This window comes from Mustela putorius, unplaced genomic scaffold (assembly GCF_011764305.1).
Source record: "Mustela putorius furo isolate JIRA1106 unplaced genomic scaffold, ASM1176430v1.1 tig00003846_pilon_pilon_pilon, whole genome shotgun sequence".
In the NCBI taxonomy this organism is placed as follows: domain Eukaryota; kingdom Metazoa; phylum Chordata; class Mammalia; order Carnivora; family Mustelidae; genus Mustela; species Mustela putorius.
Window position 1 is genome coordinate 22,744,251 of NW_025421999.1, and position 27,856 is coordinate 22,772,106.

General features: G+C 35.7%; 1 protein-coding gene across 5 annotated transcripts in view; it reads right to left on the reverse strand.

The window, feature by feature from the left end:
• PREX2 (phosphatidylinositol-3,4,5-trisphosphate dependent Rac exchange factor 2) overlaps window positions 1–27,856 on the reverse strand; it is a 347,111-nt gene that overhangs the window by 130,702 nt on the left and 188,553 nt on the right. For all 5 annotated transcript variants that reach the window (XM_045063234.1, XM_045063231.1, XM_045063230.1 and 2 more), the window contains 7 exons: window positions 27,271–27,365; window positions 26,437–26,519; window positions 25,776–25,866; window positions 24,753–24,881; window positions 18,080–18,121; window positions 11,662–11,879; window positions 5,904–6,006 (listed from right to left, as the gene is read on the reverse strand). In XM_045063234.1, coding sequence (XP_044919169.1) covers window positions 5,904–6,006; window positions 11,662–11,879; window positions 18,080–18,121; window positions 24,753–24,881; window positions 25,776–25,866; window positions 26,437–26,519; window positions 27,271–27,365 — 761 coding nt within the window. The remainder of the gene's footprint in view (window positions 1–5,903; window positions 6,007–11,661; window positions 11,880–18,079; window positions 18,122–24,752; window positions 24,882–25,775; window positions 25,867–26,436; window positions 26,520–27,270; window positions 27,366–27,856) is intronic.

Below are 27,856 nucleotides of genomic sequence, written 5' to 3' on the forward strand. Positions count from 1 at the left end.
AATCTTCTTAAAAAGCTAGTATATTTATATTAACCAGTTAAAAATTAAGGCAAAAATATAGTAGACATTTAATACATGTTCTTAACTCTATTTTTATTAATTCTAACCTGCTTCTTAAATAAAATTATTTGTAAAAGCAGAGTTCAAGTTTAAATAATTGATTATTTATTGATTGATAGATTATTTAAACTCATTAATGAGCAGAGATTCCAGGTTTCTTATTAAATGTAGCTAATTAGGTCTGTCAATAGCAAAGGTATTGTATTAACATCTACAAGTCAGGGAGGTATGAAGGATTTGGATTTAGGAAAGAGAAACACATTCTCAGTTGAAGAGTTGGAAATTAACTGGATTTTAATGATTGGGAAAATCCCATTTTTCCCTGGCTCTATAATAAAGATAAAGGATATGGACACTGAAGAAAATCCTGATGTGTACATAACTATTTGTATCTTTTAGTTCCCTTTTTCATGCAATATCTTTCATTTATATTTCAATTTTTAAAATTCCATTTCTTTACTTTTTGATACCAAAGTGGCCAATCTCTGTTATCAAATGGATAATGTTTTTGAAAGGAAAATAATAATGTAGCAGTTGGAGTTCCACATTGTAGGACTAACAAAGAACATATAAAGATGGTCTACTAGGACCTAAGGAACTGAAAATGACCCAACATTATCAAGCATATTAAATTTAAAATGAAGTTAAATCTAAGAGTGAAAGAATGAAGACTTTCTCTCAAAGTAATTGGCATACTTATAAAAACGCACAATAACGTGGAGCTGACAATTGTTGCCTTTTATTTGTGGAAATTCATATGCTATGAAAAACAAACTCCATTATTAGGACTGCGTAAAGATTAAAGCCTTCAAAAACATTATCGCATGAGGAAAAGTTCTCTGGTTCCACCTTACAGAGAGATTCATTCTGCAGAGGAGTTTCAACATCCCATCCCTGTAAGCATGGCCCTCCATCACTGAGTGGGCCCATGAGTTTGAAGGTAAGTCTCTAAGAAGTAGTCGGTTCCCTTTACCTAAATTGTTCTTCCTTGACTCTCCGCAGGGTTGGGTCTTGCTGACCCTTTGGATTTCAGCATAAAAGCTACTTCTGCTGAGAACCCTTCCTTGTGGACCCCTTAAAAGGTCACCACCTTACCCTTATTCATTATGCATTGCTTATTTCCTGCATAGGATTTAGTCAGCATAATCCTAATCACCTTTGTCGTTGATTCCTCATTTGTTTTCTCCCAAGTAGGTTGTGAGCTTCCTGAAGATAGGGACATGCCTGTCCTATTCACCATGACATCCGCAGTTTCAGGCACAATGGGTTTTCCATAAGAAAAGAGTGGAAGCTCAAAAAATATTAATTCCCTTAGTTATTACAGTAAAATTGCCAGTATCACCATAAAGGGGGGGGGTCTGCTATCATATTATTCTCCAAAAACATGAAGACTGTCCATAAAATATATTTAGTTTTATACAACCTAATCATTTAGCTCACTCTGCCTTCCCTAAGCACATAATATGGCATAGGAAAGATCTTACTTTCCCTAGACAGTAAAGGGTTACATTGACCACTTTGTGTCTCCACTAGTTTCTAAGTTGCAAAAGCAGGGTGTTTACTTAGTCACTACTATAACTTCAGAATTTAGTTTGGTATGGTGTATGTACTTAGTAATTATTTCTTCACAGAAAATAAAATGTCTTAAATCCAGACAATTAAGTTCTACCTGCTTGGCATGCCGCATTTCTTCAGAATCTCATTATTTTTTAATGCAAAAATATGACTATGAGAAATGCTAAATACAGCTTTTGAAAAATAACACAGAGTAATAAAGTAAGGAGGATTGATTCAAGTATTTACTGAATACTACCACAAACCTCACATAATGCCGGAGACTTTTGAATACATTATCTTATTTAAGTCCCATGAGTGTGGGAAAGCGTGTACTCTCATGTTTGTAGATGAGAAGAGCACAGAGTTGGAACTCAAGTTCCTTATCTTCAAAATCAGTGTTCTTTTTATATTTTCATGCCTCCACCTGTGGTCCTTCCCTCTAAGACACACAGCCAAAGGAATCTTCACTACAGTGATATGAATTAATAAATTTGTCAGATCTGACTTCTTTGCTTCTAAGCTTACAGAAAGATCAAATCACATGCAATTAATAATAAAGCTCTAGTTTCCTTCCACCACTTAAATAAGATGTGATGACACTTGGGTATTGAAAAATTCTCTTCTTTCCTGAATCAACTTAAAAGGATAACTATACTGCTGTCATCACTATTAGTAACTTGCTTGGAATATCTAATAATGTAGCATTGGAAGTGACCTTTCACTAGGGAATCTGTTTTCAGATTATCCTGTTTTCAGGTTATCCTTTGTGGAAATACTTAAAAATATGTAAGAATTTTTATGTTAGTCACAGATACATGCGCATTTACATATTGATATTAATTACATGGCCTTAATTATTTTATCTTTAATGTTTATTATATTTTTCAATGTACTGAAGTTAAAGGTCTCATGGTAGCTATGCAATACGTAAATTATTTTCTTGAGCTTATAACGTGGATCCCTTGCCTGCTTGTTCAACAGACCATTCACCAGTAGTGTCATATTTGGACAATGGAAAACAGTACTCCTGTGAGTTCGTGACTCCTCAAACAAAATTAAAAAGAAAAGACAAGTTATATTGTGAAAATAGAGTTTCTCTGCCTTTGGCAAAATTATGCCTACATTATTTTTTTTTAAAGATTTTATTTATTTATTTGAGAGAGAGAGACAGTGAGAGAGAGCATGAGCGAGGAGAAGGTCAGAGGGAGAAGCAGACTCCCCATGGAGCTGGGAGCCCGATGTGGGATTCGATCCTGGGATTCCGGGATCATGACCTGAGCCGAAGGCAGTCGTCCAACCAACTGAGCCACCCAGGCATCCCTATGCCTACATTATTAAAGTAAATATAAATATGTTCTCTTTTATACATGTGCACAGAAGATCCATACAACCTGTTTAAATAATATTATCCTTATCAATTAGTCCCCCTTGCCAAGTTCTCCCTTGAATATAACCTGAATCCTTAACATTGTAATTCATGTTCTCATTCTCTCTAATTTATCCGTGAAGATGAAACTCTAATAAAATTCTATTCTCTCTACCTTCAAAATTTAATACATACAGAATGAACTTTTACCATCCCCACAGCTACCCCCAAGGTCAAGTCACTGTCATCTTTCAACCTGGGTCACTGAAGTAGCTTCCTAATTGGTTGCTCTGCTTCTGTCCTTGACCCCAACAATGCTCTAGTCAACACGGCAGTCAGAGGCAGTCTTCAGTATGTACACCAGATCAGGTCATCCCTCTGCTCTGTGGCTTAGTTATAAAGGTCAAGTTCTTTCAATGATCTGGCCTCCTCTCTGTTCTCATCCCTTACTCTTTCTCCTCACCCATAACTCCCCAGTCACACAGGACACCTTGCTATCCTGAGAGCATACCACACCTGTTTCCACCTCACAGTGTGGAACACCCCTCTTCCAAACACTCTTCCACCCCTTTAGGTCTTCTCCTCCTCCTCACCCCAATTTTTTTTTAAATTTAATTTCTTTTCAGTGTAACAGAATTCATTGTTTATGCACCACACCCAATGCTCCATGCAATACATGCTTTCCATAATACCCACCACCAGGCTCCCCCAACCTCCTACCCCCGCCATTTCAAAACCCTCAGATTGCTTTTCAGAGTCCATAGTCTCTCATGGTTCATCTCCCCCTCTGATTTCCCCCAACTCACTTCTCCTCTCCATCTCCCCATGTCCTCCGTGTTATTTGTTATGCTCCACAAGTAAGTGAAACCATATGATAATTGCCTCTCTCTGCTTGACTTATTTCACTCAGCATAATCTCTTCCAGTTCCATCCACGTTGATATAAAAGTTGGGTGTTCTTTTTGGTAAGGCTTTCCTAGCTTGTTAAATATTTGCAACCTCCCACTTGCCCCTGCATTGTTATCCTTTGTTCTCTTCTATTTCCTCTTATACATTCATATTATTGTCTTCTAGCTTATGATCAGATTAACTTACTTATGTTGCTTATTATTTATCTCCCCCAACTTGAATACCAGCTCCAAAAGGGATATGTTTGCTTAGTGCTCTACTTATCTAACACCTAGATTAGCGGTTGAGCATAAGTAGGCATTTAAGAAATTTTTGATGAATGAATCAATGCTTATTGCTCTTAAATCAGATTAAATGTTTAATGATTTAAACAAATGTTTATTGGGTCCCTATTTATCATTCTTCATATTAGAAATATGAAAATAAAGAAGAACCTTTCCCAGCCCTGAAGAAACTCACATCTTCTACCTTATGTAATATATACCCTCACCCCGATGAAAAAACAAGAAACAGAAAAACAACAAACTGTTCAAGATTTTTTGCATTGATAGATACATTTTAAACCTATTCATGATAATGTTGAAATGGTAGATATATGATGATAACTTGCAGCGAAGATATAGAGATTAAAGCCTAAGTATTGTTATTTCTCTGAATATATGCTTCTAATATATTTCATTTGTGACACTTAATGATGGCAAACAGCAAAATTGAAGGGATACTTTTCAATTCTTCAATTCCACTCATCAAGTAACTTCTTTGCAACATTAGTTACAACTCTGTTCTGTTGAAATTCTCTCCTTTATCCCTTACATCTGTTTTTCCTTCCATTTTTATAACTGTAAAACCATTTGCCTACTGATTGTATATACTTAATTAATATTTGTTCATTAATTTCCTTGGGAAAAAAAAATTGTCTTTTTCATTCCAGGCACTCTCCTGGGTGCTGGAGATAGGACAGCAAGACAGGAATGGTTTTGCCATCCTGGAAACCATACACGATGAATAAATGAATCAAGACAGTTAATATAATTGTATTTATACATGTTAAAATTTGACACTCAGATGTAATGATGGATAATTTTCATTGCTAAACTAGGAAAAATGTAGAATATATGTTTGTACCTTCTGAATTATTAATTTTATCCATTATGACCAAATCAAATAATTATGTCTTTCTTGGCTGGTTTAGATCTAAATTTATACAATGTGAACATAACTTATATTTCTTCTCTTTCTCCTTGGCTCTAACTACTTGTATTCATTTCCTGCTAATACATTCTCTATAGGATCAACTGGAATAAGGAAGGAAACTCAATTCAGTCAGTTTTGCTATATAATTGTTAAATATTTGCATAAAAGTCTTGGAAGCCATTGAGTTTATCCAATAATAGAGCCAGAAATATTAGGGAAGTCCTTTTATTTTAAAAAATTGACATGAAAAAAGCAGCACAAAGGACAAATATTCTATGATCTCTCTTATGTAAAGTACTCTAGGCACCTGCATAGAGACAGAAGGCAGAACAGAGGTTACCATGGACTGGTGGAGGAAGAATGGGAAGTTATTCTGTAATGAGTATGGGGTTTCTCTTCAAGGATGAAAAAGTTTTGGAGATTGGTGGTGGAAAAGGTTGTACAACATTGTGAAGGTAATTAATGCCACTAAATTGTACACTGAAAATTGGTTAAATGGTAAACTTTGTCATTTATATATTTTATTTTAGGAAAAAAAATCTTGACTAGCACAAAATTTTGATGCACACACTCAAGAAAACTTTTGGAGGCCAAAATAATAGATAAAAATAGAGTTTACTATTACCTATGGATTTAAATTATATATATTTTCTATCAGTCCCCCAATTGGTGATTAGTTATTTTACCCAAAATATAATATTTTGTTTAAAATAATTTTAACAATATATCAAATATATTAATATCAAAGTTACACCATATGTTGTTGTTTAATGCCAAAAATATTCTATGAAACACCTGTGAACCATTTAACTACTTACTTGCAACCAGTGGTTCCTCTTCTGATGGTTTAAAGTAAAAAGAAACTTTTTCCAAATCAAATAGCGCAACCAGTGTATCTTCTAGCATGGCTTGTTCATCTGTCTGAAGGAAAAGGAAATAATACATGATATGGTAGAATTGTATAGGATAGAACATAACATCACATCACATCACATCACCAGAACTTAAGGAGCTTCACTTGTGTTTTGTTTACATGCAACCCAAATTACCAGCACTTACCTAAGAATTTACTGCCTAAAATGAAATCCACAAATCCCTCAAGTTATAAGTCTCTTTTATAGTTTTAGATTCTTCCTTTTCTAGATTATCTAAATGGTTTATACAACTTTTCAGTCTATTTTGTAGCTATATTCAAACCATACTGATTTTTAACATTTACTAGTAAGTGTGTACACAATTAACATCTATCTGCCTCTAAACTTCTATAATCTTAAAAAAATGTAAGAGCTAAAAAGCAAGAATATCATTTTATTGAAAAGTTACAGTACATAGTTGCCAACCTGTTTTACAATAATAAAAGTAATTTGCATGTATGCAATGATTTTTCTTCCAAGAGTCTTGGGGACAAGAATCGTTTTTATCTTCCTTGCCTTTATAGGGCCTTAATCTAAAATCTTGTGACTATGCAGTTTGGTTTGTTTTAATCACTGCTTTCATTCTAATAGCATACTATTTACAGCTGAGGCAAGTAAGGGCCAGATATGGTAACAAGTTCAGTGTATGTCTCAACAATATCATTTTTGTAGTATATATTCTGGTTTTCCTATTAGCAGTTATGTGCATGATGAAAGAATTATTAGCTTTATCATGTACAGCTTATCTTTTAAACATTTGTTTTCTTAAGAATATCAATGATCCTTTTAAATAATGATTTTTAACATGATTTATACACTTTAAAAAAAAAAACAAAACTCCAACCCCAGTGTGGAGTCCAATACAGGGCTTGGACTCATGACTCTGAGATAAGACCTGAACTGAGATCAAGACTTGGATGCTTAACCAACAGAGGTGCCTAGGTGCACCACTCTATATGCATTTTTAAAAGTTGCTGTAAGCTTATAGCCATATTTTTCAGGCAGCATGAACAGAGCGTGAAGGAGATAGTAAAGAACATCCATTGTATGGATCAGCAAGGCAACTCCAGATCCCAAAGATCTATAGCATGGAAACCAAAAAGTTTAGAGAATGATCACCTTTGTCCCTTGGTTTGGTACTATTGTGATGTATGGTATACAGTAAGTGCTGGATAAATGTGTAGCGAACTTATTTTTTAAAGTCCTTTGAAGTAGAAAGAGTATGCCATGAATTTAGAATCAGAACGACAGGACTGAAGAATCAGCATTTTCCCAGTTAAGAGGAATACACACAAGGAAGAAATGACCCAAACAGGTCGGCCGCTGATTCCTATAGTGCAAGCCATGATGCTTCAGCATATGTGGCTAAAGTGATAACACACTGTGGTCAGAGTTCAGGGACATACACACTGCTGGTGCCTGCAGCTCCCAGAGAACCCTTCACAATAGTATGAGGCTTTTATGCACTTGTTACAAAGGCAGAAGAAAAATACAGGTTTCTTTGTCTTTTTTTTTTTAAAGCAAACTTTGGATTTTTTATCAACTCTTTAAATGAAGTTATGGGTTTCAAAAGACTAAGAAAAAAACAGTTTCTAGAGATCTAATTCACATATTATAAGATTCGCTATTTACAGTGCATAGCATAGCAGTTTTTAGTAAATTCACAGAGTTGTGCAACTATCACCATAATCTAATTTTATAACATTTGTACCACCCTACAAAGGAACTCCATACCATTAGCATTTACTCCCCACATCCTTTTCCCTAGTCCTTAGCCCCAGGCAAGGATTTAGGCAAGCCCCAGTCCTTAGCCCCAGCATTAGTCTACTTTTAATCTCTGAAGTTTGCCTGTTTCACACATAACATAATAATGGACCCAGATAATATGTGGTATTTTGCAACTGGCTTACTTCACTCATACACACACGAATATTACTCAGCCATAAAAAAGATGAGATCTCGCCATTTGTGACAACATGGATGGATCTAGAGGGTATAATGCTAGGTGAAATAAGTCAGAATGAGGAAGACAAATACCATATGAATTCACTCTGATGTGGAATCTAAAGAACAAAACAAATGATTAAACAAACAAAAGACAGAATCAGATTTATAAATACCACAATGAACTGACAGTTGCCAAAGGGAAGGATGGGCAAAATGGATAAAAGGGAGTGGGAGATGCAGGCTTCCAGCTGTGGAATGAGTAAGTCATGGGAATAAAAGGCACAGCATAAGGAAAAATAAATAAATAGAAAGCACAGCACAGGGAACGTAATTAATGATACTGTAATGGTGTTGTGTGGTGACAGATGGTAGCTACACTTGTGAGCATAGCATAACATATAGAAAAGTTGAATCACTATGTTGTATATCTGAAACTAACGTCACATTGTATGTCAACCATATTCAAATTAAAAAATATATATATGAAATTTTAAGAAATGGCTGCCCTATTTTACATTCCCACCTGCAATGTATGAAAGGGTTACAATTTCTCCTTACCAACACTTGTGATTGTCTTTTGGATGACAGCTATCCCCCTCACAAGTGTCATATATCTCATTGAAGTTTTAAGTTGCATTTCCCCAAGGACTAACGATGTTGATCACCTTTACATGTGCTTTGTGGCCATTTTATATTTTCTTTGGAGAAATACTATTCAAATCCTTTGTGTGCTTTTTTTTCCATATTTTGTATGTTTATTGATAAGTCTATAAACTTTATTATCTATAAGCTTTTAGATCCTAAAATACAGAGTTGAACAATCATAGGGCATACAGCTACATTTCCAGTATTCCAAGGATATCTGAATATGTTTGCCCATTCTTTTTTAAATTTCTTAACAGCTTTATTGAGATGTCATTTACGTATCAAGCAATTTACCCAAAGTATACAATCCCATTGCTAGGGGTGTATATTCACAAGGTTGTGCAATCATCATAACATTCTATTTTATTTTTTAACTTTTTGAAAAGATTTTAGGGGCACTTGGGTGGCTCAGTGGGTTAAGCCTCTGTCTTCGGCTCAGGTCATGATCTCAGGGTCCTGGGATCAAGTCCCGCATCAGGCTCTCTGCTTGGCAAGGAGCCTGCTTCCTCCTCTCTCTCTCTCTGCTTGCTTCTCTGCCAACTTGTGATCTCTCTCTGTCAAATAAATAAATAAAATCTTTAAATAAATAAATAAATAAAGATTTATTTATTTATTATTTATTATTTGAGAGAGAGAGCATGAGAGCAGAGAGGGTCAGAGATAGAAGCAGAATCCCCACTGAGCAGGGAGCCTGATGTGGGACTCAATCCTGGGACTCCAGGATTGTGATCTGAGCCGAAGGCAGTTGCTTAACCAACTGAGTCACCCAGACACCGCACATTCCATTTTAAAACATTTTCATCACCCAAAAAATGAAACCCTACATCCACTGGAAGTCATTCCCATTCCCCTTTCCCTCCAAACCCCCTCAGCCTTAGTCAATTGCTACTCCACTTCCTGTCTCTCTGAATTACCTTGTTGTGGACATTGCATATAAATGGAATCATTCAGATTTGACTTCTTTCACTTAGAATGTTTTCAAGATTAATCCATCTGTTAAAGCATTCCTTCGTTCCTTTTTATTGCCAAATAATATTCCATTCTATTTGCCCATTTTTCATAAGTGCTTCTGTTTTGTTTTTGTTTTCACAATGTTGTTTTCAGCACTTGACTGAATTGAGTGGTTCTCATGTCTCCCATCTGTATACCCTTTAATTACTCCATTGATTATTTCTGTAGGAGTCTTTTATTTTTTAAGATTTTATTTATTTATTTGACAGAGACCACAAGTAGGAAGAAAGGCAGGCAGATAGAGAGGGGGAAGCAGGCTCCCTGCTGAGTAGAGAACCTAATGTGGGGCTCGATCCCAGGATCCTGGGATCATGACCTGAGCAGAAGGCAGAGGCTCTAACCCACTGAGCCATCCAGGTGCCCCAGGAGTCTTTTTAATTGAATTGTCTTTCTACTGTTTGAAGTTTTAAGAATTCTTTTGAGAGTATGGATATAAGTCACTTATCAGATATATAACTTACAAATATTTTCTCCCATTCCTTGGGATTTCAAACAAAATTAAGTTTAAATCTACCAGCGGTTGATTAAACAATGAAGGTTTTAAGGCAGGAGTCGAATAGGAATGAAGCCACATTCATTCACTCATTCAACAGGCACTTCATGCTACCATGTGTTATGTGGTCTTCCTATCTCATGTAATTTCTATTTGGTAAGGAATGATTAATTAATATATTTTTAAAATTTTTAAACTTTTTCCAAAGTGCCTTATTTCAAAAGTTTTATTAGTTAAACCTTTCGTAGTTTTATTAGCCAAATAAGAAACTGATCACCCACATGGGATACATAAGAGTCTTTTCAAAAGAATCTGTTTCAGGATGCCTGGGTGCTCAGTCATTAAGTGTCTACCTTCAGCTCAGTTCATGATCCCAAAGTCCTGGGATCAAACCCTGCATTGAGCCCCCGCATGGGACTCCCTGCTCAGTGGGAGGCCTGCTTCTCTGTCTCCCATTCTTCCTGCTTATGTTCCCTCTCTCGCTGTCTCTTTCTCTGTCAAATAAGTAAGTAAAACCTTAAAAAGCAATTTCTCTGAAGTACATGGAGGTGAACTTCCTTACCTTTGCAGAAAAGCATTTTGATATATAAAGTCACATACATCTGCTTAAAAACTCAACCATTACTTGGTAGCCACATGTTCTATGTGTAATTTAATGGGTGACACAGCATCTCATGTTTAAAATCATGATTCTATTTAAGGAGTACCTTAAGTTTATACACGAGTGAACATATTTGCCTTTAAACATCGTGACAACTATCAGAACCACAGAAAAAATATCTTTTTTTTTTTTAAACTTTTTTTTTTTAAATTTTATTTATTTGACAGACAGAGATCACAAATAGGTAGAGAGGCAGGCGGAGAGAGAGAGAGAGAGGAGGAAGCAGGTTCCCCGCTGAGCAGAGAGCCCGATGTGGGACTCGATCCCAGAACCCTGAGATCATGACCTGAGCTGAAGGCAGAGGCTTAACCCACTGAGCCACCCAGGCGCCCGAAAAAATATCTTAAAAGACAACTTTTATTTATCAGATACTTTGAGATACTTTCTTCATAGGCACTGTGGGAAATGGATATGTAAATACGGGATATTCTTAGATTTAACAGGACAAACATGCCTACCAAGAAAAGAAATAAAATCGTTGAACATAGCAAATTTTAAACAGACTGTCAGACAGTACAGCAGACAGGTTGTCCGATCTTGTCTATCAAGCACGTTCCTGACATCAACCTCAGTGGGAGTTGGGTTTCACGGCGGGCTGTTTCTTCTGGCCTGGAAATAAGGAACCACAGCAGAAAGACCCTCTTCCCTCTGATGATCTTTCTGAGTTTGTGCTTAGGGATACAGGAATTAGTAACAGATGGAGGCTTTCTCAGCTTTCAGAAGCTGGAGAATAAATAAAAGTCAGGAAAGAAGGAATACCTTCTACTTACCCAACCGTATCTGCTCATAGCAAAATACATTCTTTTCAAGTAGCTGACCGACTTCTAACACATAATGAATAACCACTTCTTATTTGGGAATGTGTTACAATGTATGTTCCTGTGGGAGGCACTGGGATTCCTTACCAGGTTTGGCGACAGGAGTGACTGAAAGTGAAATAGAACACCCGCATTTGCTATCTGGTCCAGCCACCTTCTGCTGGCTTCCCCCGTGTCCATCTCATTGTCTTTGCTGTTGTCAAACATCTGGTTTAATGCTGCCATAAGTTGCTCAGAGAAGGCACACACGGTGGCCACAAGACTCTGGCAGAAAACCATGTCTCTTCGGAGCTGTGTCTCACTGTCTGTAAGCCAGGAGGACATAAAGACAGCTTTGAAAAATGTCACAGGTAAATAAAACCAGATCATTAAGCATTTATAGTTTTTGTTATTTCATCCTCTCACCAAACTCAAACCATGTGAAAAATGTCAATTTGAACCCCACTAATGAGCACAAACACTTCAGCAAATATGCTTTATAGAAAACACTAAAAACCAAAAAATGTAAAAAAAATTAACTTTTTCTTAACTAGTATTGTGATTTTATTTTTTGCAATCATTAAATTATTTTATAAAACCCAAGGGAAAAAATAAGGCTTTAATTAGTATTTTTTGATGGAATACAATTTGTGTTTGTTGAATGATACTTCCCAAAGGAAATTCGAAGTCTAATTTTTCAGTTTGTTGGCGATGAGCTACATTATTAATACTAACTTTTTAAAAATGACCTAACAAACTTATTTGAATATTAAGTGACATGCACATGGGGAAAGAGTATTGATGTCCGATCATAACAATAAACAAATCTGGATTTCTTGGATTTACCTATTAAACTTCATGAGTTATAAACATGCCTAGGTTATAAATTCTTATATTTCTTTGAAATAAGGAATGTATTTACAGTTCTAACATACACCGATTTTCACGTGGGTTCTTATTCTGCAATTGGCTGGATTTTTGATTGACCCACACAGAAGATGTATTTACCCTATGAATGGCCACTCCTTGGCCACAGATTTTTCAAGTGGAAAGAAGCTTGCCTTTGAAAACCTGATCAGAGAGATTCACCTCTTTGAGTTTTTGGATGTATACAAACTCTATAAACTATATAAATGCCAAGCCATACATTCTGTACACTGAAAAATCACTTGTACTAGATAAACAGCAAAAGCAAAAATGTTCATACTCTCAAAAGTGTACTGAATATTTCAAAGGCTCAGAATTTTCTGAAATGAAGCACTGTCAATATTACTGCATAACATAGACATAAATGTTGTCATAAGTTTTTACTTTATTGATAAAAAGGCATAATTTTTAAGTTGTTTACTAAGAACAATGAACATATGTCTTTAATAACCATCAAAAGCATGTGAACACATACTGTAATTGCTGCATTGCCTAGTTTCACTGTTAGTAAAAGCTACTCTGAAAATCTTATTAGAAAAAGGATTAAATTTTAAAATATTTAATTTTATAATGAATATTCATTTATTACATTGATCTATACGAACTTGTTGCTTTCCTTGGTCAAAATGGTCAAATATGGCAACTCCATATGGTTCAACTTATTAATTTAGTCAATAACATGTGTTAGTCATTTCCCTTAAGTAATTATATACCATGTGCCTCATTCAAATAGATGGAAAATAGCATTTTACAGGTAACTGTAAAACAGCTAAAGTAGGAAAAATCTTTGCCCAATTCTTAATTAAGAACAAAGCAAAACACCTATTTTTTTGATTTTTTTGTTGTATACAATTTCTAACAAAGTGTAGACATTCCATAACAGTTTTTTGAATTAATTAATGAAAATAATGAACCAGTACAGCAACTAACAAACTAAGTAAGTGAAACAAAAATGTATGAACTCATTCTCTGACTTCTTGAAATGTCTGGATTTAGTTCGACCTAAAAGGGTAGTTCACATAGCTTGTTAACCCAACTGTTCAGCTGATTCAAACAGAAACTAAATAAAACTGTCCTGTATCTTTCTTACACAGTCTTGCTTTGGGTTCCGTTGTTCTATAGCAAAGCAGAAAATCTAGGGAAATTTAAAAAATACTTCAATAGTTTTGACAGAAATACTCCCACTTATAACCTGCGAATAATTTCATAACCAAAACTTAATTGGAAAGAAATGCCTTCTATCGGGCGCCTGGGTGGCTCAGTGGGTTAAGCCGCTGCCTTCAGCTCAGGTCATGATCTCAGGGTCCTGGGATCGAGTCCCGCATCGGGCTCTCTGCTCAGCAGGGAGCCTGCTTCCTTCTCTCTCCCTCTCTGCCTGCCTCTCAGTGTACTTGTAATTTCTCTCTGTCAAATAAATAAATAAAATCTTTAAAAAAAAAAAAAAGAAATGCCTTCTATCAAAAATGGAAAGCCAATGTCTATAGGAGGAAGGATCCAGTTCCACTGAAACACTTTAGATCACAAGGCTTAGTAACTTTGCCACTAGTAGAAATAAATTATTTTCAAATAGCTTTTGAGAAGAAATGCCCAAATTTCTTCCCTTTTTTTAGCCTTAGAAAGAATACATAAATGTTTATTCTACATTCCACTACTATATTCTATATGCATCTTAAGATATCTATAAGCCCAATAGAATTTTCATTCAACCTCATTATCAAGTCAGAATTGATCACGCAAAAGTTTTATTTCTCTATTTCTTCAAACCCTTCACGCTGAATACACCACAGGAATTACACATGGCATCAATTACTGGGGATTTGAAGGTATCCAAGTTGAGGCTTGGGACATGTGTATGCTCACAGAATTTGATACACAAGATGCTCTGGACCACACTGCCATTTAAATTTCAAACCAACATATTTTCGAATAAAAAAATACTTTATAAATCCTTACTACTTTATGAGGTGATTTTCAGTTACACTTTCCTATTTCCCACAGAGTAAATGACTTGTTTGCATAGACTTCAATAGACCCATCATACTGAGTTTTTCAAGTAACTCTGTATGCATTATCACCTCCCAGGGAGTAAAAAAGTAAAAAACTCAGAGTGGCAGAAAGGGGTCTATACAATCTTTCCTCAAATTATGCTGACAGCTAATAAATACATTACTTCCTTCATTCATCCCCCACACCAACAATGATCTTCCCAGGCTTGTTATGAGAATATAATAAAACAATGTATCTGAAAGTTGCCAGAATCCTGGCTGTATAGACCTCTCCTCTTGGAGCCGCACACCACTGCTCAGGTTCCTCAAATGCTAGATGCCCTTATAAATGCTATTATAGCTCACACTTTTGTCTCTATGGAGGCCCTCTGGCTATGTGTGGGCTCTTTCCCATCCTCTCCACCAACAAACTTTAAATCATCCTTCCACATTTCGGCTATCATGGACTTGCTGCTATGAACATTGGGGTGCATGTGCACTTTCTTTTCACTGCATCTGTATCTTTGGGGTAAATACCTGGTAGTGCAATTGCTGGGCCATAGGGTAGCTCTATTTTTAAAATCTTGTGGAACCTCCATGCTGTTTTCCAGAGTGGCTGCAACAGCCTGCATTCCTACCAACAGTATAAGAGGGTTCCCCCTTCTCCATATCCTTAACAACATTTGTTGTTGCCTGTTTTGTTAATTTTTGCCATTCTAACTGGAGTAATGTGGTATGTCATTGTGGTTTTGATTTGTATTTCCTTGATGGCTAGTGATGTTGAGCATTTTTTCATGTGTCTGTTAGTCATTTGTATGTCTTCTTTGGAGAAGTTCATGTCTTCTGCCTATTTTTTCACTGCGTTATTTGTTTTTTGAATGCTGATTTTGAGAAGCTCTTTATAGATCTTGGATATCAGCCCTTTATCTGTAATGGGAATATGCTAAGTGAAGTAAGTCAAGCAGAGAAAGATAATTATCATATGGTTTCACTCCTGTGTGGAACATAACCAATAGCATAGGGAACCATAGAGGAAGGAAGGGAAAACTGAAGGAAGAGAAATCAGAGAGGAAGATGAACCATGAGAGACCGGGGACCCCAGGAAACAAACTGAGGTTTTCAGAGGGGAGGAGGGGTGAGGGATGCGATAACAGGGTGATGGAGGGCACATGTTGTGATGAGCAGAGGGTGTTATATGCAACTAATGAATTATTGAACACTACATTAAAACTAATGAACATAATAAAATAAAATAAGTCGTTCTTAAGAGTTGACTCCTAGAACTACTGGGAACCCACTGAACTACTGAAATATTATCTTCCCTTGCAAAATTTCCTCTCTCCTTCCGTAGGTATCATGGACTTCCTGCTCTGCCATCAGGGGCCTGGGGACCTCCCTCTACTAGATGGCTAATTACTCAGCATTGTGAGAGTTTGTTTACATCTTTAGGTTCCCCAAGAGACCATAAGCACATCAAGGACAGAGGAAGGGGCATATAATGTGAATGGCACTCATGGACCTAGAGACATATAATCTGTTTCATCTATTCATTCTGCTCATTTAAAACCATATAATCCTAGGTATCAGATTCTTTTATAGAGTATGGGTTATTTCTACTCGTCCTGCAATAAACATAAATGGGATACAAAGATTAAGCACTTAGCAAGTGAAATTGCACAGCATTGTTATTCTTCTTTTCTCCAGCGTCTAGCAGCGTACCTGGCACTGAGTGGGGCTCAGTTCTATTGCTGACCAGGGAAGGAACCATAGGATGAATAAATAAACCAAAATAAGCAAACTCTCAAGAAAAACTGACAAGTCTTAATTACACAGCTGTTCGAAACTCATGAGTGTCTGTCCTTCCTCAAAACTATTCTCATTCCTCATTTTTATCAATAAAAACAACAACAGGATCAATAACAGGTGCTTTTAGCTTCTAGCAAAAGAATAAAGGCAGGAAGAGCTGTTTTTTGGTTACAGTTTGTTTATTGTTCATTGTTTTTGCAGAGTTAGAATTCTCTTGTAGCAGGAATACACTCAAAAGAAATGGATGTTCAACTTATCAAAGGCTTCTGTCTCATCCCAGTATTTAAGCACCTACTTAAACTCACCTTCTACAAGCATGTTTTAAAATAGTAATACTTCATTTTCTCTCCCTGGTTTAAAAAGCTCAAATTCCATAGCTGGTCTAAAAAGAATGAGATGGTTTCCAGGCGCACAAGTAATCACAGTCATTATCCTGAGACGTAGGGAAAAGAAAACAATAATAGAAAAATAACAACAAAGTAATAAAATAGAGATTAGAGAGAGAGAAGGATAGGAATAAAGGTGAGTTAAAAATACTTAGCAGGGGCACCTGGGTGGCTCAGTGGGTTAAGCCTCTGCCTTCGGCTCAGGTCATGATCTCAGGTTCCTGGAATCAAGCCCCGCATTGGGCTCTCTGCTCTGCAGGGAGCCTGCTTCCTCCTCTCTCTCTGCTTCTCTCTCTGCCTATTTGTGATCTCTCTTTCTGTCAGATAAATAAATAAAATCTTTAAAAAATACATTTAGCAGACACAATCCACCCTTTTCAAGTGGCGAGCATAATTCTGCAGCCAACAATATGGAGTAATTTGGCTACATTCTTTTGCCATCCTATATTACAGAGGGGGGAAAAAAGTGAGTAAACAAAGTAAGAAAAAGGAGGTTTATGACAGGATAGAAAAATAAAATTGAAATCAAAATAAAGATCTATAAGAATAGCCCTTTGAAATTAATGAATAAAGCAATGCATTCCAGGACCGCTTCTGGAATTGGCATAACTAAGTTTGAATTTCATCTGCCACCCACTATTTATGCCTTTACTCAATCAAGCATCTAATTAATCTTCCAGATACTGAAAAATATGTGTTGAATGAATACCATTTCTACTTATTATTATTAATTGGCCTAAATGTTAATTTCTTCATTTTTAAATCTGTGGAAAAATAATAATATTCTCATAGAGTGATTGTGAGGACCCAAGGAAATACATAAATATGAATGAAGTCTATCAACTGGTTTGTTATTAGTGAAACTTAAAAAAGTAAGACACTTTTGTTTATTATTATTACTCAGTCAAAAAACAAGACAACTACTTCCTTAATTAAAACAAAAACCAGACAACAAACAAACAAAAAAACCCCGGTTAACTTGACTTATTCATTCACTTTTAATTTAAAATTTCCAGGTTTGGTAGATTATAAAAGACTCCTCCTTTCAAAGTACAGGTCTGCTTTTCTATCCCTTGAATCTGAGCCCACCTACATCCTTGATCATAAACAAAAGTTAGACATAGTTTAACAATAAATCCCATGTACAATTCGCTTTACCAAACCTGCTTTCTTTCTCCTTTTTAATTATATTCTGTATAAACATATACTTACATAAGTTTCCACTTTGTACCTATAATTGAAGATGAGCATGTTTTTATGCTTTTATTAAAATTAAGCATTTTCTTAAATCTTTGCCAGACTTTAGAGGAAGTAGGGATTGTATTTCCATCTAATTTGTTGAAAGCACTGCCTTGATATCATGAGACTTCCAATGTCATGGACCACAATAATTTCAAATCATTAAAATAATGAAAATAGTACCTGAATATTCAAGAAGAGCCAGGAGTATCCTACACTTGACCTCTGCAGAAAAAAAAAAAAAAAATTAACAGTTAGTTGTTTAGTCTTTTCCTCCCACTAGCACCACATTTTAACTGTGCAGTAAAAACTAGCACAATCTTACTATATTAGATAATAAAAATCCCATTTACTTGACATGCTGTTCTTCCTATCTACCTATATAAATTCTATCCATTGCTCTAGATGTTACAGTTTCTTACAGTTCTGATTTAAATTAGCTTGTGCAACACCATTCAAATTGTGCTACTTTTGTTAAGTCACTCTTAATTGCTGTAGTGTGCATGGTGTTCTCTAAACTCCTATAGGGATTATGGTCTTGATCAATAAGTTCTCAAACAGCATTTTTTCTTAGTTACTTACACTTTTGAAGATTATATATGCATTTAATAATCTTTATATGTAATAATACATATCATATTATTCATTACATATAATAATTATAAATTATATGTAATTATACAAATTATACTTACAGATTATGGAGTGTGTACATGTGTATATATGTGTAATATATACAGTGCATATATTATATATATATATATATATATATATATAAAATCTCTCTCTCTCTAGACTTCCTTTCCTATCTCTATGTCAAGAACCGCTCTAAAGGGCAGAACAATACTAAATAGTTTCAAATACTGTTCTCCCCAGCCCATCTCCAAACAAGGGCAATCACAACTGTTTATTGTGTATTAGCTTCATACTCATTACTTTACTTCTAATTGACAAATAGTTTACTCTCAATAAGTAAATATAAAAACATACAGAGCTTCTTCATGTCCACAGATTATGGGAAGTAAAAAAAGGTTTAAGTTGCATCCTATTCCAAAAAGGTTCACAATAGAGTCAGAGTGACAAAATTACCTGATAAGAAGTACAGGAGATATTTGAGAGGATATTACATTTTAAAAGTGATAACATGAGAACAAGAGAATTTCAGAGGCAGAAAAGTATCCTGGACAAAGAGTCCACAAGACACACCTGCTACAGTCATCCCCCTTTATTTATGAGGGACATTCCAAGACTCCCCCACCTCAGTGGGTGCCTAAAACAATGGGTAGTACCAAGCCCAGTATATACTATGGTTTTTCCTGTACATCCACATACCTATGACAAAATTTAATTTATAAATTAGGCCCAGTAAGAGATTAACAACAAGAACTAATAATAAAATAGAACAAGTATAATAATACACTGTATTAAAGTTATGTGAATCTGGTCTCTCTCTCTCTCAAAATATCTTATTGTACCATACTTTTCCTTCTTGTGATGATGTGAGATGTAGAGTTAGGCTGTGACTGGCCTGCTGACTAAGTCAAAAAGAGAATCATCTGCTTCTGGATTGTGGCTGACTAGTAACTGAAACCAAGGAAAGTAAAACAGAGGATAGTGTGGGATAGCTGTACCAGCTTTGTGGTCTTCAGAAAATGGCTCAACCATAGTTGACCCTTGTTTGTGAACAACACAGGTTTGAACTGCATGGGTCCACTCATATATGGAATTTTTTCAGTCAATACAGTATAGTACTGTAAATGCATTTTTCTTTCCATGATTTTTAAACATTTTCTTTTCTTTAGCTTTCTTTATTGAAAGAATATAATATATGATACATGCAATGTACAAAATATGTAATACCTAATTATTTATGTTATCAGTTAGGCTCTGGTCAGCAGTAAGCTATTAGAAGTGAGGTTTTGCGGGAGTCAGAAGCTATATGCAGATTGACTGTGCAGGAAGTCAGTGCCCCTAACCTTCATGCTATTCAATGGTCAACCCTACTTTGAGTTTCAGCTCATTTATAAGTGATGATAACACCTATCTTATCTATTTTATAGGTCTGTGTAGGAAAAATAAACAGGGATATATATTAAAAGCCTTGGGAAATTCTTTAATATGCTGTGTATCTGTGAAGCACTGCTATTATTCTAATCTGAATCCACCTAAAAATTTGGTATAGAATTCTGTGTGTTGAAAATGTTTTTAAACATTTTTTAAAGTTACAGTGTCAAGGGAATAGGTTCATATCCTAAAAGTGGGAAAGTGTGTTAGCAGGAGAGTATAGTAAAAAATGAATACCAAATATCCAACAATTTAGCATAGAAAAGATTTTATTATATCATTTAGAGACTGAGCTTGGGATACAATTAGAAAGCCACATTTAAAAATTGGATCCAACACCAGAATGATGAGTTTAGACTTAGCTAACAAAAATCATGTAAGGTTCTGGGCAGGGTTCTAAAATGAACGTAATATTTTAGGAAGTTGAATATGGTATATAGTAATATATAAATCAGAAAAGATAGAGATGAGGGATTATCCAGAAAACTGTTCCAATTACTGCAGTAAGAAGAAAAAGGGGGAAATTGGAGACTTTTGATTTAAAAAAAATAGAAGTTCTTTAGGATATTTGGGACAAAAGCAGAGGGAAAAAAATAATATAAGTTGCTGAAACAATGGGAGATTTTGAAAAAAAGAGTACAACTTTTATAGGGGGTAAGAATTGAAAATGTGTTTACTAATAAACATTTGACTTTAAGGGGATGGTGGGTCACAAATTCCAGTGTGTGTTTTCCCCCCATACCACCAAGCACTTGTCTAATACTATCTGGGTATCCTACAATTCAACTCAGTTCTGGCATTATCTACCTGGAGATAGCATCAGATCTCACAGAGTAAGGGCTCAGTTCCACAAGACTGCCCCCCGCCCCAACACACACACACTTCATGTGCCAACTGCAAATCCTGGCTGCCACCTATGCTTCTGACTAACTGGCTGCAGATTGGTGGTTTCAGTGACTCTCTTTTGGGTTTGATTAATTGGCTAGAGTGGCTCACAGAACTTTGAGAAACATTTACCTACTAAATCACCTGTTTATTATAAAAGGATATAGCTCAGGAGCTGGATGGAAGAGAGGTACTGGGTAAGGTATGGGGAAATGGTGCAGCACTTCCATGCTCTCTGAAAGCACCACTCTTCTAGAACTAACCCTGAAGCTCTCTGAACTTGTGGAGGCTTCATTACATAGGCATGACTGATTAAATCATTGGTCAATCTCCAACCCCTCTCTGTTCCCAGAAGTTGGGAGTGGTATTGAAAGTTCCAACTATCTAATCACATGGTTGGCTTCCTTGGCAAATCAGCTCCCATCCTTAGAAATTTTCCAAAAGTCACCTCACGGGCATAACAAAAGACACCTTTAGAGCTCTCATCATAAGAAATTCCAAGAGTTTTGGGAAATCTGAGCAAGGAAAGGGGACAAAGACCAAATATATGTTTCTTATATAAATCCCAGTATCACTGTGTGCTAATCATGTAAAAACATGTTCAGCTGGCTGATAATCTGTGACCATAATTTAGTGTAGAGATGAAGCAGGAGGCAGACATCACCTTAGTGCTTAGTGACACGACAAAATTAATCTATCCCCCACTTAGTCCACTGTGTTTTCTGCTCTCTTCTGCCCTCAGTTTGGCAAACTATGATTTGAACACATGAATGGTACAGTGTGATGCAGCTTAGGAATGGTACTGTAACAGTGTTCCCTAGATAAAGATCATAGGTTATTATATTCTGATATATACTTGATAGGATATTTTGAAATCAGAGATGAACAAATGAGGAGGTTCAGAACATGCTACCCCAAAAGATGGCAATTTGGCATACTGAAAATTTTAAGCTGAAGGAACTTGATAAACAGCAGGTGTATGGAGGACTCTCTGATCTCTCCCTACTCCCCTGAAGCTAGTCATAAAACCCTCTTGTGAGAAGTGCCCTCCCAATCCCAGAGGAAAGGAGCATCCTTATTTCAGAAGAACAGGCCTTGCTAAGTTTCTCCAGTTTGTTACCCTTAGTGCATACCCTTTCATCCTATCACATTTTTTCAAAGCTTTCTACTCTTTATCAAACCTAGTGTAAAAGCACTCAGGTTTAACCATTTCTTCTGGAATTCATTTCCTTACAAAGTCTCCTGTATCATATAAAACATATTAAATACATTTATATGTGTTTCCCTAGTTAATTTGTCTTGTCTGACTGATCTATAGGGCCTAGCCAAAGAACCTAGGAGGGTAGAAGGGGGAAAAAATTACTTTATTAAGTAATTTTAATTACTTAATATAGTAATTAGTAATAGTAATAGTAATATAGTAAAATTACTATAATATAGTAAAATTACTATATTAAGCCATGTATAATAAACCATGAAATTCTGGTAAGGTGACATTATGTTGAATTTCTAGCCAAGACCTAACCCTTCATTAAATGATCCCCTATATAAAGACAACTGGGAAATAGAATAAGAAGTACTTTAAGTTGAGTAGAATAAATTCATAATGAATCAGTGAGGTTACATCAGAGAACCTCCACGTAACAAGCAGTTGATTACAAGAATCTCAATACTGCTGCTTCCATTCTGCATAACAGGACCAGACAACAAACAGATGAGCAGGAAAGGACAGCTTGACCTCCTTCTTGACAGCCCATTGGACTGAAGTAGTGATTAATCATTCTTTAAAGAGACACTTAACATGGTGACAATCACAAAACGTAACCAAAGAAGTGCATCTCACTAAAACTTGCAATCAGGGATATCACTTAAATTCTGCAAAGAGCCCTCCCCACACCATTCACTAGAAGACAGTCAGCACACCCAACCATACTCAACCAGTTGTTGAGCTCCCCGACCAAGACTGGCACCCATATTCACGACACACATCAATCAATATATGTAAATAGTTCTCATTCCTATAGCTGCTTCTTGTGATATGAGTGAGGTATTGAGGTTATAAAAGCAGGACTTATGATGAAAATGTTAAGATATTTAAAATGAATACCATTAAAATTAAGCTTTTGATCTTGCATTAGATAAAGTTAATATCTTAAAGATAAAGCTCAAAAACAAAACAAGAAAAGTTTTAAAGATTTCTCTGTTCTTAACTGATATTGCATTTACTCTGTAAACAACTATAATGTAAAAAAAACAAAAAAACTCTCAAAGATGATGAGAACAAATGCATTAAATATTTTTAAAGATTTTATTTAAATTCAAGTTTTTAACACATAGTATATTATTAGTTTCAGGGGTAGAGAGAACAGTGCATTTAGATTCATGAATTATAATTTCTAGGAGTATTATGATACTGGCATTTATTCTGAAAAAAGAAAAAAAAACCAAAAACCTACTCAGTAAAATACATTTGAATTCCTTAAACCAAGCAGTCTTTAAAAGATGTATTTATCATTTCTGCTACTCATTACTTTGGGAGGTTTTAAATTCCGACTTTTCATCAAATATGATGTTATAATCTGTCACAAATAACCATTATATGTAGCTATAAAATAAAAATGTAGCCAAGAAATACAGCTGTCAAAAACAAAAGATTTTATCGCATAATAGAACTGCTGTGATTTATTTGGAGCTTTCCATATCTGTACAAACCTTTGCTCCACTGAACTCTAAATGAGTATCTAAGCTGTTATATTTGAGTATATTTCTAGGCAGTAGACTTAGTAATCACAGAACATATACACATCTTTTTCATTTGGTAAATGAAGAAACTGAGGCCCAAAGGAGTTATGCCACAGGCCCAGACTCGTCAGATTTAAGAGCTGAATTTTGTCAGTAACTTTCTCTAACTTTCTCTACACAACCCTTTCTAACTCTCTCTAGCAGTAACCAGGGGATACGCTGTAATTCTGCTGAGTGTTATTTATCACATGCAACTGACATACGAAGACTGAGGAACAAATATGTAAACATAGGCATATACGTATTTATTGTGGAGGTTTCTCAACCTTAGCACTATTGCCATTTTGGGCCAAATAATTCTTTGTCGTGAGGGACTGTCCTGTATAATGCAGAACATTTGTCAGCATCTCTGGCTTCTACACACTGGATGCCAAGAGCACCCCCACAACGGTGACAACCGAAAATATCTCCAGAAGTCGCCAACCACTGGTCTGATGTTGGGAAGAAAATCACCAAATTAAGCATTTTAAAAAAGTTAAACAAATTTCTCATTTCATCTTTTCTACCATACTTGTTTTGGAAACGCTCAGAATTTTCTACACCCTGACCCTAAACAACATGTAATCAGATGCACTAGAGCTGTCCGAAATGTCCTATCTCCAACTGCAGATATCAGTCACTGGATGTTGAGTAAACAATGTCATGAGAGTTAATAACAATAAACTTAGAAAATATGAAAAAGAAACTTATAAACCAATGACATGACCTATCTTATTATTTCGATTCTTGCAAGTTCACAATTAACTTTTTAGACTTCCTATAAAACTTAGCTTTGTGACTTTGGTGAATCTTTAGAAATTTTGCTGATATTGTTTCATATTTTAAAATATGAAACTCTTCAAATTCCATGTTCTCCCAAGTATGAGCCCTTATTTTATTCACCGAGAAAATTCTCCGTGATACAGTGTACATCGTTTAGATCCTTGGAACATAAGGCTCTATAATCCTATTTCTCCTTTTGCTTCCTCCCTCCCTTACCCTTTCCAGTTCTTTGATTTTCCTCATAATATGAAATACTGTGAAAAAGTAATCAGGTATTACTGAACTTTTGGTTTTAAATCATTATTACTAATGCTATGCAATATTCTTTGCTTTTCGTCCTGACCTTCAACAAATTTTCTGATGTTCTGAGCAAGATTCCGGACACTGCTGGGAAGATTCCAAGGGTCTTGCTTGATGTGAAGTCTTAACCTTTTTGGACAACTCAACTTTGGTTCCATTTCCTGCTGAAATTCTAAATAAATACAGAAAATCTCTTTTAAGTTTCAACCATTTACCAAACAGTTAACAAATCTGTGGGCTGCAGAATCATCTTTCATTCCTGTTGTCCTGGTTTATTAGCATGGTGGTACTTTCTGTAATTATATTTCAGGAGAAAATTGGTTAAATCGAAAAAAGAAAGGCTAACCTTATTATTTTCTTACAAACATTTAAACAAAGGGCAAAGTTAGATAAAAACTCTCTTCAATGTCTGAAACTAGATGTCAGAAAGTGGCAGCTCTAGGATCTTATTCTGTTGGGCTGTTCTTTTTGTCAAAGTTCATTCCTGAAACCCCTTCCCCCACCAATGAATGGGCTACCACCAAGTAGGCATGCTGATTTCAGCAAAAGCTGCAACACTTCACACTTATGTGACACTTACATCTCTTCAATTAACTCATTCCTATTTATTCTAGTCCTTATAGGCATTGCACATTTTAAATTTGCAAATAAATTTAAAACATCCTATACTAACTTTTTATCTATATTCCAAAGTTATTAAAATAGAATTAATATGAAGGGGATTATGAAACATGAGTAGCCATTTTCTTCTTACACTATGCCTTTAGTTCATGACTGTATTATTTCCCACCTTCGTTTCCCAATGGTTTCTCATAGTGACTTTTTATTTTAAAAAAAAATTTTATTAATTAATTATTTATTTTTTAGACTTTTTTTTTTTTTAGATTTTATTTAGTTATTTGACAAAAAGTAATCACAAGTAGGCAGAGAGGTAGGTGGGGGGGGGGCGAAGCGGGCTCCCTGCCAAACAGAGAGGACCCTGGGATCATGACCCGAGCTTAAGGCAGAGGATTTAACCCACTAAGCGACCCAGGTGCCCCTCTAATAGTGACTTTTTAAACCTTACCTTGTAATCCTTGACCTGGCGTGAGGTACTTGGTTTGCTCAAAGGCCCTTATAACAGCTTGCCCTTTTAGGAGATTGGTAATTGAATCCACCTACCATAACAGCAGAGATTTCTGAAAGTTACATACTTCTCATAATACATAATAAATGTATTTCTAAGAGTAAATCTTGTAAAATATTTTTTTCTTAAAGCCATAATTATTTTTGAAACCGCATGATGCTTGCAAAATCCATCTTTAAGTAAAATATTGGAATAAACTCACTGACAACACTTGCAATATTTCTTATTATCCACCATATATTAATATAAGATATAAATATGCTCAACATATTCATTTCACAAAAGAAGATTTCTAGGGTTATTTTTAAAAACCCTAAAAGACATCATAATCTTTTTCAAAGCAGTAAAATCTTCTACTCTATGAATTTGGTTATTGATATAAATTTTCTTAAAAATGCAAAATACCAACACAAGCACCAAGAGAATCTTGTGCTTCCTGAAATTAGGAATAAAGTCAAGCAAGAAATGTCATGAAGAATTCTGAAAACCTACAGAGAAGCAAAGTAAAAAAAAGAAACATTTTTTTTTTACTATATCTGAAAAAGGGATTCCCAACAGTCTGATGTGTGGGAAAAGAAACTTCTAGTTGTCCCAATCATACCTGGCTGAAAAGATGCTCAAGACAGCTATGTATCTTGTCCTGCTTATCATGAGAAATGCGAACACTGAGGGGAAGTTCATCACCTAGAAATAAAAAATAAATCACCCATCTTTGTTTAACATACTAAAATATTTTAATATAAATACACCAAAAAATAATAAACACGCAGTCTTATTCCATCATGTTCTTATGATCAGATAAAGAATTCCAAAATATTTAATAGCAGTTAGGATGTCAGATGATTGCTTTTGAAATAGAGGTGGGAGCAGAGTGCCTCACAGGAGAAAACATTCTATACCCTATGTCAATGATTTTTCAAATAGTGCAATTCCTAACAGTTAAATAGTTGAAACAAACTACATATTTTAAAATGAAGAAGTGTCCTAACTGGGTGCAAAGTCTCTGTTCTTAACATACCCCAGATAAGACATTTGTAAGATATTTCTCTCAGTCAGTGTTTTCATCATTCCCCTCCCTGTGCATCTACTATCTCAGAAGTCCTCAGGTTCAAAGCCCATCCCAACCTTCTCACACAGTCAACAACACCCCATGTTTTAGGATGACCTGTTTCCTGTGTACCTAGCTTCCTTCATAGTACCACAGAAAATCCTAAAATATATATTAAGATCAGACTTCATTTGTTTCTTTCATCTCTTTTTAATTCACTCTGTTCACCACGGGATTGGGACACTGACGTCACCCAGCACGTGTGGCGGCCAAGGACAACTGATCCAAGGTGAAAACGCATGTCGATCACACACTGATTGACATCCCCGAAAGGTATCTCCCTGAGGAAAGGCAACAGAAAAGGTCACATGCCTCCACCAAACGCACCTGAGTCCATTTCATCGCTGTGGAAGTAGGAGCTGCACTGGCTGCTGCAGATGCTGGTGAAGGAGGCGATGGAATTCCTGTTGCTGTTGCAGTCGCTGGGGAGGAGGAACACAACACGTCACCTTCAGAGTGAATTTGCTGCCACTCTCCCTGTTCACACCACAGTTAGGCTTATTGACATGTCTTGGAGAAAATTAGGAGAAGAACCACTTTTGTTTGACTCCCATTTTATCTTATGGTCTAAAAAATTTTAAATTCAATTGTATTTCAAAATCTCTTAAGCCTTGTAGATGGATCCTGAATTTCTTTCTTTCTTTCTTTTTTTTTTTTTTTAAATCTGAAGTTAGAAAACTAGGAGTCGGGGTGCCTGGGTGGCTCAGTGGGTTAAAGCGTCATCATGATCCCAGGGTCCTGGGATTGAGTCCCGCATTAGGCTCTCTGCTCAGCAGGGAGCCTGCTTCCCCTGCTCCCCTCCTCTGCCTCTCTGACTGCTTGTGATCTCTGTCTGTCAAAGAAAGAAAGAAAGAAAGAAAACTAGGAGTCAAGTGCACTTAAAATTTGTCATTATCTATTTGAGGTGGTGTGT